The sequence below is a fragment of the Chionomys nivalis genome, chromosome 23 (assembly GCF_950005125.1).
Source record: "Chionomys nivalis chromosome 23, mChiNiv1.1, whole genome shotgun sequence".
Lineage (NCBI taxonomy): Eukaryota > Metazoa > Chordata > Mammalia > Rodentia > Cricetidae > Chionomys > Chionomys nivalis.
Genome location: NC_080108.1, coordinates 28929794 through 28942983, shown reverse-complemented (window position 1 = coordinate 28942983; position 13190 = coordinate 28929794). Strand labels below are relative to the sequence as shown.

At 44.0% G+C, this 13190-nt stretch overlaps 1 protein-coding gene across 3 annotated transcripts in view; it reads right to left on the bottom strand.

Moving 5' to 3' along the window:
- The window catches only part of Chrna7 (cholinergic receptor nicotinic alpha 7 subunit), a 112128-nt gene that overhangs the window by 10643 nt on the left and 88295 nt on the right, over nt 1–13190 (bottom strand). For all 3 annotated transcript variants that reach the window (XM_057756612.1, XM_057756613.1, XM_057756614.1), the window contains 5 exons: nt 8632–8711; nt 5738–5905; nt 4312–4506; nt 3298–3384; nt 2197–2306 (listed from right to left, as the gene is read on the bottom strand). In XM_057756612.1, the coding sequence (XP_057612595.1) occupies nt 2197–2306; nt 3298–3384; nt 4312–4506; nt 5738–5905; nt 8632–8711 (640 nt within the window). The remainder of the gene's footprint in view (nt 1–2196; nt 2307–3297; nt 3385–4311; nt 4507–5737; nt 5906–8631; nt 8712–13190) is intronic.

The window sequence follows — 13190 nt, the reverse complement described above, 5'->3', positions numbered from 1 at the left end:
CCTGTCGACACCCAGCTTTGTGGTCTAGACAGAAGCAGGAATAACTGCTGGGGGGAGGGCGGGGGGCATGCACAGAAGCAGAAGTAGCCGCTTAAAGGAGGAAGAGGGTGTGCAGAAGTAGTCCATACCCTGTACTCAGCAAAACCAACCCCCTTGACCCTGAGTAAACCTGGCTTGTGGTTGTTGCCTATATATGTCAACCCCAAATGAGGAGTAGGAGCACTCCCTACTGCGCTGTGTCACATGGGGGTCTCTCCCAGCTAGCTGGAATAAGAAATAAACCTTGTTTTTGCATTCTGGACTTGACTGGATTCTGGTGGTCTCTCTAGGGGTCTCTCAACTTGGGCACAACAGTAGGACATACAGAAAAAAAAGGCTAAAAGCTCCTAGGCAAAAGGTAGGTAAAGGAAAAACAGTTAATTTAAGAGGGCTAGCCAGAAATAAGCTTAAACTAGGCCAAGCATTCAAAACTAATAATAAGTCTCCACATCATGTTTTGGGAGCTTGTTGGTGGCCTAAAATAAAAAGCCTGGTACAAAAGGTTATCAATATTGGTGGTTATGAAGGACTGGAGTAAAATGGAAGGCAAACTGTCTTATGGGTTATGGTGCTTTTACTCTTGCTTTTGAAACATATTTTGAAAAACATGTTTCAAATGGATGGACAGGCAGAAGGACATGTAAGTCAAACCTGTAGTTTGCCCTATGTTGTATCATGATGCTAAGAAAGAAGGGCACATAGGTGAGTGTGTCTCAGCTTTGTAACAGCACCAATGACTTCTAAAACATGCTTCATGGTCTGCAGCAACGGCATCTGAGACGTAACTACTGAGACCGAGCTCATGCCACAGCTGCGACCGTGAACGTTATGAGAGGCGTTATTGTGTGTATAAGGAGAGTAGTTGAGAAGAAGTGGTACCCTTACAAGGCCACTGGAGAATAAATAGCATCTTTTCCTAAGCTAGGGCACTGTAGGGTATTGCATCACGACTGTCTTCAGAAGGCTGGAAACCCTTTGTTCTGCTGGGGAATCCACATGCATCTTTTCCCTTAGGCCACATTACAGCATGTGGGTGCTTCCTAGATTTCCTTCTGGTCTTGAGCAGTACTGAATGGGCCTTCAGACAGGCTCCTTCTGAGAAAGAAAGGGCCGCTTTTCGTGTCCTCAGACGAAAAGACCAGGGTATCTGCGAGGCTCATTAGTGGTTGTAGGTCAGGACAGCTTTTCTCTACCTTGGGATTCATTCTGGAAAGGCGTGGGAAAGTCTGGGGTCAGCCCACGGCCTCGTCAAGGTCTCTGTGCATCAGCGAAGAGCAGAACTTCAGGGACTGGGTCCTGAAATGCCGTGGAAGGTCAGAATCAGCAGGTAACAGTGCCTGCCTGATGCTTGCAGGCGTAGGGAAGTGATGACACGATCTGGGAGGAACCGTGATCCATTTTCTTTTGTCCTCTGTTCATTATCCACTAGGAGCTCTTCATCTTATGTCATGGGTTTGGGGTTAGATTGTAAACCTCTATGTATTGATTAGATAGAAACTTGGCCCTCTGCCGTGCTGGGTCTGCCCCTATTAAATCTAGTAAGCACATATCGAGAAAGCTTTAGGAAAACAAAACCTGGATGTGTATTGAACATACACAGATATTTCTCTTGTATCATTCCTTAGCCAGCACTACATAAGAAGTACTGGTAGGGCATTTACATGTCATTAAGTCTCTACGTCATCTGGAGATGATCTGTAGTACACCGGAGGATGTGTAAAGGTTTTGAGCAAGTGCTACGCCATTTCTACAAGGAGTGTGGGCACGTTCAGTCTTGTCTGTTATCAAGGACATTGGAGCCAATGCCCTGTAGACACCGAGAAACACTCATGCTGGTTCTTATTCTTCTCACTCCTCAGTCTGCTGGGAAGCCCCAGCCACATTGCTTCATGGCCATTCTCCTAGTCCTTCCAACTGCTACACAGTCCTCCTCAGTGGGTGTGTGGAAGGGCAGCTTTTAAAACACAATACTAGCAGGACATAGAAGCAGGCAATCTGGAGCCCTGCTGGGATGTCAGTCTAAAATATTGTCACCTCCACGGCACTGTCCTCAAAGACATACAGAAGGGTGGAATCTCTTTAGGGCCACTAGACCACAGAAAGCTGCAAGAGGAACTTTCAGGGAGAGCTGACACTCTACAAGGACACAGGACGTACCCACTTGGGCATTTTGCCACCATCAGGATCATGGTGATGATACCGCAGCACAATCACCGTCACCACCACAGACAGGCCCACGATGATCATGGTGCTGGCGAAGTATTGTGCTGTAGAGAGACCAGAGGCAGTGTGAGACCTGGGGCCTCAGCAGCACCTACTGCGATAATGTTCTATCAGGGCCTCCTGTGTGGTCATACTAAAAAGCAGGCTGTAGCCTAATAAATACTCTGGTAGCCTAATACTCTGATGGAAAGGGACAACCTAGGTCTTTTCAAAGACTGCACTTCCCACCATGAAACAGAAGCAATAACTCTCCCAATGAAGCCCATGGTCTCGGAGGGATACTGTTCCCATCCCCATGACACACTGGACAGCAAGTAGAACCCTGGCTGCAGCAGTGAGACCTGAAAACTACCCTGGTCACAGCATCCTTCACATGATCTCATTTGCTTCCATCGAGGAAACTATAAATATGGAGTCTTCCTCTTTCTGTCAGTTATCCCTGGGCAGAAGCACCTAACCCAGACAAAACATTTGTCTCCCCCCACCCCCGTTTCTCTAAGCAATATTTAATAAGTGGAGACTGAGTGATCTCAGGAGACAGGAACCAAGAATTACAATATATGCTTTAGTCAAAAAAATACACAATATCCAGGTAAATTAATGAGTCTCAAATTGTGAAATCTTTGACTCTAGAGCAGAAAATATGAGTGGGAGGAATACAGGGGGAAGGGACATTCTATCACACACATTCATGTGTACCACCACCCTGGAGATGGCTCATGTTATGTTCTTCTGGCTAGTCTTGAACTCCTGAATCCTGTAGTCCTCCTGCCTCAGCATCATAAATACTGAGACTACAGGAACATCATCACCCATGGCCTTTCTTCAGTTTAATGGCAAGCCACAAATTTGAACATCTTTCCCTTCCTGCTTGGGCCTAGTTATGGGCCATGGTGTCTTGTAATAGTTATAGCAAGTCACGTCTCCACAGCAGGGGACAGAGGGGCAGAATAAATCTCTAGGACCTTGAAGGACATGTTTTCTCCTCCATGCACCTGTAGGGAAACCCTGGGTACACTGGAGTTCTTGTCTTACCTATCAAGGGCACAGAATCAGATGTGGCAGGCATGATCTCAGCCACAAGCAGCATGAAGACAGTCAGAGAAAGCAAGACAGTTATTCCTGAAACAAAAATGTGAGGAATTCTTTAGTCATAACAGACAGCAAGGCTGAAATTACACCTCACAGAAGCCCACAACAGTTGTTTCAAAAGCATTATGTAGGTTTCTGGGGCTACACCATGAGTCCTGTAGTTTCTGTACATATGAGTGTATGCATTTTTCTGGGTACAGTTCCTGTCACCTGCCAGAACCCAAAGGACCCTCGAATGGAGACAAGTTTAGTAGCCACAACTTTGAGAGGATCAACCAGCATGGTTAACTCTCAAGGTCCTGACTGCATTAATACTAAGATGCAGTTTTATACAGCAGGATCAGGAACCCATGTGGCCAGAAGGCTCGTTTTCATTCAAGTCTTGACTTTACAACTTAATTGGCTGTGTGACCTTGAATAAGATATTTAACATTCTAAGCCTTATGCTAAGAAAGCAGAAGGCTTGAGAAAGCTTTCTTCAACACACTAAATATGTATTTACTTAGCAATTTTTTGATATAAGCAGCTCATTTTACCACTCAAACCCTCACTTTTTATATTCTCACAGGGGAAGCAATTCCAGAAATTGCATTCCTATTGTAATGTGTGTAATAATTTACCAATGCAAACTGATATTAAGTTAATGTGTCTCCCATCCATAGAGGAGACTGGCCAGTTACCACTGAGGAGCAAAGTGGGTGTCAGAGAGGGAGAAACATAGCCCATTAGAGTAGAACTGATCTGGTCCCTCACTATATCCTGTTTTTTTTTTTTTTTTTTTTCTCACAAAATCTTGGAATCCCTAGACCCTGATAATTCTCAAGAAGGCACTCTGCCTCTTGAGGAGGCAGAACCAGGAGTTTCTGGTGTCATAAGTCTGATCTGGCACAGGGCCTGATGTAGGGTAGTTGACCGTGTCCTGCAGAGCTTGCCCCAGAGAGGGACTTGGATGCTTACCAAGGGAGATTTTCTCCCCAGAGTCTGCAGGGAGCAGGAACACCAGCAGAGCCAGGGCCGAGATGAGCACGCAGGGGATGAGCAGGTTGAGACCATAGTAGAGCGTCCTGCGGCGCATGGTCACTGTATAGGTGACATCTGGGTATGGCTCTTTGCAGCATTCATAGAACTTTTCATTCCTCTTGCCAGGGATGCCTGAGCGGGGTGCCAGAGAAAGGAGGAAGATTATCAGAAGACACGGCTGCCTTTTGTTTCTAACTAAGTGTGTAATATCCAGGAGCACAGTCCTAAAAGTGAGTGATGGGTGTTTGACCAAACCTTTACGGGTATGCCACAGCTGTTTAAAGGTATCTCAGTGATATCCAACCAAACTGGTAGATAGTCTTTTGATGCATTAGAGGTACTTCCACAATGTCAATTTTACAGCATTACAAATGCAGTTATCAACAGATACCACATAATGGTGTTTCTGTCACAGGCGGAAGAAATGTACAATGGAGTCGATAACATTGTATCACTTACTGATTCTGTAGCTGGCTTACTTTGTACAGTGTAAATGCATTCTATGGTCTTCACACAATAAAACTGCATGGCCCTTTTCCAAATGTATACCTGATGGTAAGTGACTCATAATAATATTGGTTTGGATTTAAAAGTGACTCATAATAATATTGGTTTGGATTTAAAATGATGCAATATAGGTATAAAATAAAAGCCAAAATGTCTACAGAGAGAAAAAAAAATTCAAACTATTTTTCTAAGCCTTAGAGATTTGCTGACAGAGCATAAATCGCTATGCAGGCATCATGTCAAGAAGTGTGTGTACTGAAAGGAACAGTTTCTCAGAATCTCACATTACCTTCCAAAAATTAAGAATGCTAGTGACCAGTTTGATCCCTGGTGTATACAGGCCAATGGACTTAGGAAATTTACAACCACCCTGATCTAGACCATGTTCAAACTACCTGACTCACACACCGTGTATTCCCCTCACCCCATCCTAAACTGTCATATGCACCTTTTGCTTTACAATCTGATACCCATTCCCTCTCAGCAGAGGACTTAGTGTCTACTTGAATTGTGTCTCCCAAAGTGAAATGTTGTTCTCTGCCATTGAACCCCCACTTGTGATGTTCCTCATCTGCGCCATCAACTTCAATGTGCAGCTCAACCATGCTAGAGGACGAGAATGGGCCCCACAAAGTCTACTCTAGCACTGCTGGTTTAGAGGCCCTGCCATGGCTGCTTGCTGCACTCACTAACTGACTTCCGCTGCCCATTCTGGAGCTCTCAGGATGTGATGGAGAAGGCTGTCAAGTGTAGCCAGTGAAAGAAAAATTAGAGAAATTCCCAAGTCTTTCAGTTCACACAGGTAGAAGGCATCTCTCTTCTGGGACATAAGGTCTTTGCTTTGTGCTAGCCTTACCCATGAGATCCCATTCTCCATTGGGGATATAGCTGCTGATATCTGCTTCCTGCATCTGCAGGTCCAGGGACCACCCTCCATAGGACCAGGACCCAAACTTCAGTTTGCACTGCTGCACATCAAATGGGAACCAGCGCACATCAATATAGCAGGAGCTCTTGAATATGCCTATGTGAGCATGGGAAATGACCAGAAGATTGAAATGTCGGTAAGAGAAACAGGCTCAGAACACACCACACAGTTCCTGCAGCCTACCCCCCACCCCACCCCCGACACACACTGAACTCTTGCTACGACCTATTCAGAGCAAGTCAAGGTGCTCCCCCCCGCCCCATTTTCCTTTTGGAAAAACCCCCAGAGAAGCTCAGCCAAAATGTCACTGTTTTTTAAATTAAAACATAACACATAACAATAGCCTTTGTTATGGAAGGCTTTTCTCAGGAAACTTGGTGCAAATAATTAATTATATACTTCATTTGCCAGGAGCACATTCTGAGTCTAAGCAATATGAGAAAAAGAAAGGGTGCAAGAAATCTCAGAGAAGCTGGTAAAAAAATGATGGAGCTAGAAAGAGAACTGGAAAGAGACAGGGAGAGGCTGGTGTGAGTGTGTGTGTGTAATAAACAGTTAGTTATCTGAAAATATATGTAGAGTGTAACTCTAGCCTGCTCAGTTTCCACAGCAATGGGATAAGGTGCAAAACCAAAGAGAGAGGGTTTGGATGCACAAAAACATACTTCACATTTCTTTGCTGAACTAAAGACTGAAGGAAGGAAGGAACGGAAGAGTTTTACATTTGTACACTCTACTGCACACCCACGCTGAGAAAACATAAACTGTCTCTTAGAGGTCCTTTAAATGCGCCTTACATTCCCAGATACTTGGGGAGATGATTCAGAGGGTAACAAGTTCAACGCTATCCCAGGAAACTTAGTGATATCTCAAAATAAGGAGGTAGAAAGGCAGCTAGGGACTCCCTTTCTCGGTGGTAGAGTGCCTACTTCGTATGTATGAGGATCAAAATTCAACAGCAACACTGTAGTGCATATGTGTATGTATGTATGTGTGTGTGTATATATATGTAGGTAGCTGTGTGTATATATGTATGTATGTGTATATGTATGTATGTATGTATACACACACACACACACACATATCACATGCCCACAGGAACCTGAAAGTCACCACTGGCATTCCCTTACCATTTGTGGACTGAATTTCTCCTAATCCAAACACAGTTAGAAAACTGAATTTGATTCCATTTCTATGACAAGACCCAAGAAGGAGACAGAAATGATTCAATGGTTGCCTGAGGCTTGCAGCAAGATCAGTTAACTGTCAACAGGTAAGGGATAATGAGGACATTCTAAAATTCAATTGTAGCGACCCTCTGAAAATATACTAAAACTCATGGGGTTAAGATTCTTTAAATGTATAATATGCAAATTATACCTCCATCTGCCTCTTAAAAATAAACACAGAAAGTGGGTGGAGAGATGGTCCAGTGCTTAAGAACACAGGCTGCTTTCCCAGAGATCCCAGGTTCAATTCCCAGCACTCACATGGTGGCTCACAACCACCCATTTATTTCTTCACTGAAAGTATGCAGGAAGGCATCACAGAGCCCCCTCTCTAAGGTACCTGCAGTGTGGAGGAAGGGCTGGAGCAGGCAAGCGGATGACTTAAGACAGAAAGCCTGAAAAGCAACACTTCTCTAATCGATATAAACATCAGTGAGAGGGCTATGTCTCTGCTGGATTCAACCACTTATTCATCCATTTATTGACACAGCCACCTGCAGTTGAGAAGTGATGGATGGTAAGGTGAGCAAACAAAGATTCTGTCTACAGAATTCTTATCATCTGCTAAGCGGAGGAGCATTGTAAACAACAGGCAAAGCCAGCCTCACCATGTGCTGTGAGATGAGAGGCTAGAGAAGTGTTTGTTTGTGTGTGTGTGTGTGTGTGTGATGAGAAGCTATATATTCAACGGGCACGTATGTTAGGAGTGTGTAAGTGTGTTCTGAGTGTAGTCACAACAGTGTAAGCAGTGGGTTCCAGATATGTGATAAACAGTTTCAGTGAGGAATATTTAATTCTTGATAATATGTTAATGAAGCTTCTAAATAATTAAATAAAAAAGAATTGATACTCATATACTAGAACACACCTTGAATGTGCCTCAAAGGGCCAGGAAACAGACCAACCCCATGAAACCATTTACCACCAGGAGGTTAAGAAGAAGAAAAGAAATCAGTTGAGGAACAAGTCACCAGAGGGTGCTCCCTGGAAGGCCTTGGGTCTTGCATCTAACTTGTGAGCAATCTTAACTTCATGAGCACAGAATGCCCACTATCTTCCCAGCACTGAAGTACCTGTCAACTTGCTGTGCTAACTGGGGAGAGATGAAGGAGAAAAGGCCTGCCTATCATGTTTATGGCCCTAAAGAAAAATGGGGAATTACTCAACAAAGAAGAGTAGACTGTGAATTAACATGAATAAGAACAGAAGACAGACTTGGCAAAGACCTCTGAAATGTGATCTTAACTTCAGAGACGATACCCAGAGTGAGGTAAGAGAAATGTGAGACCTCCGATGGGAAGGGATAGGTGGTTAACCAACATGGAGTCAGTCCTCCCCTCAGGAGGACAATCCTCAGCACACCAGTCCTCCCCTCACGAGTACAGTCCCTGGGACATCAGTCCTCCCCTCAGGAGGGAAGTCCTTGGCACATTAGTCCTCCCCTCAGGATGGAAGTCATTGGCACACCAGTGCTCCCCTCAGGAGGACAGTCCTTGGGACACCAGTGCTCCCCTCAGGAGGGAAGTCCTTAGGACAGATGCAAATACTTGCTTGAATTTTCTCACTGGATGGAGGCCAGGGAGTATATCTTACCTGGAGGAAGATACTGGCAATGCCCAGATGCATTCACCAAGACATTGGTGTGGAATGTGGCATCAAACCGCTCATCGGCACTAGAAACAGGAAAAGGATCATGAGCCAGAATCTCTAGGCAGTGGGTTTCTTACCGTCCTTAGATTGTCATGCTCATGGCTCAGAAAGCTTTTTGAAGGTTTCCTGTTTGTAGCTGGACAACCCCATACCTGCCTGGGAGAGTCAATGTGACTTACCTGGAAGGTCCTCTCAGTGAGGTGCCAATGGCCACTCCCAATTCATATGACATGTGATGTCCTGATTTTCTTTCTGTTGCTACGATTAAAGCAACTTAAAAAAATAAAGGTCTCTTTGGCTCACAACTCTAGGTTCCAGAAAAGTCAAGGCAGTAACAATGTATCCCATGCACAGTCCAGATCAGAGAGAATAAATGCAAGGACTCCCATTTGCTTCCTCTCTCAGCCAGCTTTTTCTGTTCTCCCCCAGTCAGGCCTCCCTGCCACCGTGTGATATTATCCCAGAGGAAAGACAAATAAATATCTACTCATCCCAGATAAGGCACTAAGGACAGACTTAAGTAAGGATATCTCCAAAGTCCAACTTGATGAACCAGTTAAGTTTTATGGGTGGCTAATCACAGGAATATTATTAGGGGTTGTTTACAGGGGCAGAAACAACTCAAAATATTTGCACCATCAACGTCTACCCCAGAATGGGTGACAACTCAGAAAAGCTGGAAACATGGTGTATACTGCATAATCTACAGTAAGCTGAATAGTTTAAAGGGTGTCCAACAGCAACGTAGGCAGGAAAGGGTTGGTTTGTAGGTTACAGACTATCAACAATGGAAACCAAAGCAGGAATCTAGAGGCAGGGACTGTAGTAGAGACCACAAAGTAATGCTGCTTCCTGGCTTACTCCTAATGGTTTGCTCAGCTTGCTTTCTTATACAAACACTTGCCTTAAGGTTACTATTGCTGTGATGAAACACCATAACACAAAGCAACATGGGGAAGTAAGTGTTTATTTCACTCACAGTTCCATACAACAACTCATCAACAAAAGTAGTGAGGGCAGGAACTCATTCACAGCAGGGACCCGGGGGTCGGAACTGATTTGGACGCCATAGAGGAGTGCTGGTTACTGGCTTGCTCTACTTGACTTGCTCAGACTGCTTTCAAAAAGAACCTTTAACCACTAGTCCAGGGATGGACCATCCACAATTGGCTGGGCTCTCTCCCTCATCAGTCACTAATTAAGAAAATGCCTACAGCCTGATCTTATGGAGGCATTTTCTCAGATGAGGCTTCCTCCTCTCTGAAAACCAGCTCCTTTTTAGTTGACATAAAACTAGCCAGTTCAGGTAGTATATAGTCCAGCGGACTGGGCCCTCACATATCAATCAACAATCAAGAAAACGTCACATAGATAAAAATGCCACATAGATAGGTTCATAGGCCAACCTGATGGGAGAAATTTCTCAATTGAGGTTCCTTCTTCTTCCAGGTTGATTCTAGTTTGTGTCAACTTGACAAAAAGTAGCCAGCACACCAAGCTTCAAGAGTCTCCTTCATATCTAAAGGAACCAAACTGGAGCCACACTCCTACTACCTACCCTATCTGCCTCTCACACTCGGGGCCCTCTCACCCCAATGCTGGCAAGTGGAGACTGTCTATTACCACCAGAGCTGCTACATTACCTACGCTAGTCAATGCTAAAACCATTTACCCTTCAGGATGATCAACCCAAGACAACCAAAGTAAACACCACTGCCTACTACTTTCTCTTTATTCTGTACTTTCTACCTCACATCCAACCCAGAGATTTGTCATGGTCCCCTCCTAGGGTGCATTATATATTCCATTGGGAACTACTTGGAAAAAACACAAAACAAAACAAAAAACAAATCTTGCTTAATGATAGTTATGTTCTTATTCCTGCATCAGACCAATGCAGATTGAAGTCAATTCTATGTATGCTTAAGACGCCAAATGTTTATGTAAATAAACTGCCCTAAGAAAGCACCAGCATGGATGAAGAGATAGCTCACTGGGGTCATGAGAACTTTCCTTCCCACCCCGGCACTCCCACGAAAAATTAGGCATGACTATTTATACCTTTAACTACAGCATTGGTGGGCAGAGACAGGTGGCTCCGCAAAGCTCTGGCAGCCAGCCTATGTAAAACAGAGAGCTTCCAGTTCAGTGAGAGGCCCTGTCCCAGCCAATAAGGTGAAGGATAATAGGATAATAGAGGAAGACACTGGGTGTCATATCTGGCCTTTGTGTGCACACACGCGCGCGCACACACACATACACACACACATCTTTAAATAAACAGAAAACCCAGGCATCCAGTAAACTCACTGGCCACACAAAGTAATGTTCCTCTCCGTTTGACAGCCAAGAGTCCCAGCTGGGGCTGCCAGTGTGGACAGTGCCTCAAGCAGCCTGCTCTGTGTCCAGGGTACCTCAGATGAACACTCAAGAGTCACAAGGCACGAATGATCCATCTTCACTGGGAACCGCACAATCATGGGTAAACATTTTAAAACATTTAAAAACAAATGTAAAACGGTGGCTGATGAAATAATTTTCAACAAATAGTGGGAGGTTCCACTGGTAAGCGCCAGGGAGAACAAGAAGAACAAAACTGAGGCATGCCACAAAGGACAAGGCCAGTAGAGCCCACACCATTGGCAGGAGCTCCACTGGAAGACAATAGACAAGTGGGAGGGAGCAAGCTGCCGAAGAAGGAAGGACACAAAGGAATTTTCTAAGCAGAAGGAAACCATTCAGTTGTGATAGAAGAGAGACGTACTTACAAGAACATGAAGGCCACAGAAAATTAGAGTCCCACACACCTGTCATTGGGCAACTTTAGAAACATTAGGGTAAAAACTAAGATGGATGGATGGATGGACAGACGGATAGACAGACAGATAAGAGTTTTATACTCCCTCCCTAGGGAAGAGAACATTAACTGGCTGTCCGGCTAAAGGTTCAGTCTTGAAAGCACACATACAAGTAACATTATATAGACTCACAGGCTACATTTATATATACACAAGTACATACATGCATGGAATAACAATTAATGAAAAAAGAGGCCATGAATTTGGAGAAGAGTAGGGAGGAGTATATTGGAGACTTTTAGAGAGAGGAAACAAGAAAACGTAATTAAAATGCAATCTTAAAAATAAATGAAAATGATTTAAAAAAAAGAGTTTTATACTCAACTGGGATGGGAGAACATAGTCACTATATCATGCGATACTGATGGCTAGAAAATCTGAGGCCAAACTGGAGAGAAACACTCGGGTTGGCAAGAAATGAGAATCAGACAGAAGAAAGTTTGTTTAGGAACACAGATTTTTTATTTTATTTTATTTTATTTTATTTTATTTTATTTTATTTTATTTTGTTTGAAGGCAGTGTTTTCTGTTGTAGTCCAGCCTAGCCACAAACTCTGAATCCTCCTGCCTCAGTCTCACAAGTGCTGAGACTACAGCTGTGCACCACACCTGGCCAACATCATGGATCCAATTAAAGCACATTTTAAAAATCTCATGAGAGGCAGTTCTTCTGTTCCGGTCAGGCCCACTGTTCTCTGTATTTCTTCTTTTCTTTTCTTTCTTTCTTTCTTTCTTTCTTTCTTTCTTTCTTTCTTTCTTTCTTTCTTTCTTTCTCTTCCTTCTTCTTCTTCTTCTTCTTCTTCTTCTTCTTCTTCTTCTTCTTCTTCTTCTTCTTCTTCTTCTTCTTCTTCTTCCTCCTCCTCCTCCTCCTCCTCCTCCTCCTCCTCCTCCTCCTTCTTTCTTCTTCTTCTTCTTCTCCTCCTCCTCCTGCTCCTCCTCCTCCTTCTCCTCCTCCCCCTCCTCCTCCTTCTCCCATCAATGAAAAAAATAAAAGAAAGAAACTCAAAGGGGAAAACATACCAGGATGTCAAGACTCAGATACAAAACAAAAATACGACGAAGTTTAAAGGGAAGGAGGGAAGCAATTCATGGATGGGCTGGCACTGTAACAAACATCTCTGTTCTCACAGCCAGCTCTGCAGGAGGAGACAAAAGATAGAAGCACTCTTGGCTACATCTTTACCTCTCAGAGGCTGCAGGAGGCTAGCTACATCACGGCTTCCACAATGATCCAGGATAGTACTGTGACTTTCAAACTAGTTCTCTGGAACCCTGAGATTCTGGGGAGGCTCTTCACGACCTCAGAAAACATTTTCTTTTTGTGGTTTATGAAAATGGATATAAAAATCATCCCACACTCAAATGACAGGATCTGAAGTTTTTGCACTTCAAAGATAACCGGTGTATTCATGTGGCTCATTTTCCTCCTTTCTGAGCGAAAAATGTAGCAGGTTTTCCTTTTTTCTTCCCCTGAATGCACACACGTTTGAATCTCTTACCCAAGTCACCACGTAAGACTTCAGCCTGGCTGGCATTGCCCTTTTAAGAAGTACACGTATGTACTTAAAATTTCTCACAGTGAACCTGTGTTCCTCCCAAGGTTGGTGATCCATAACATCCACAGAAAGTGTGAGGTGCTCACTG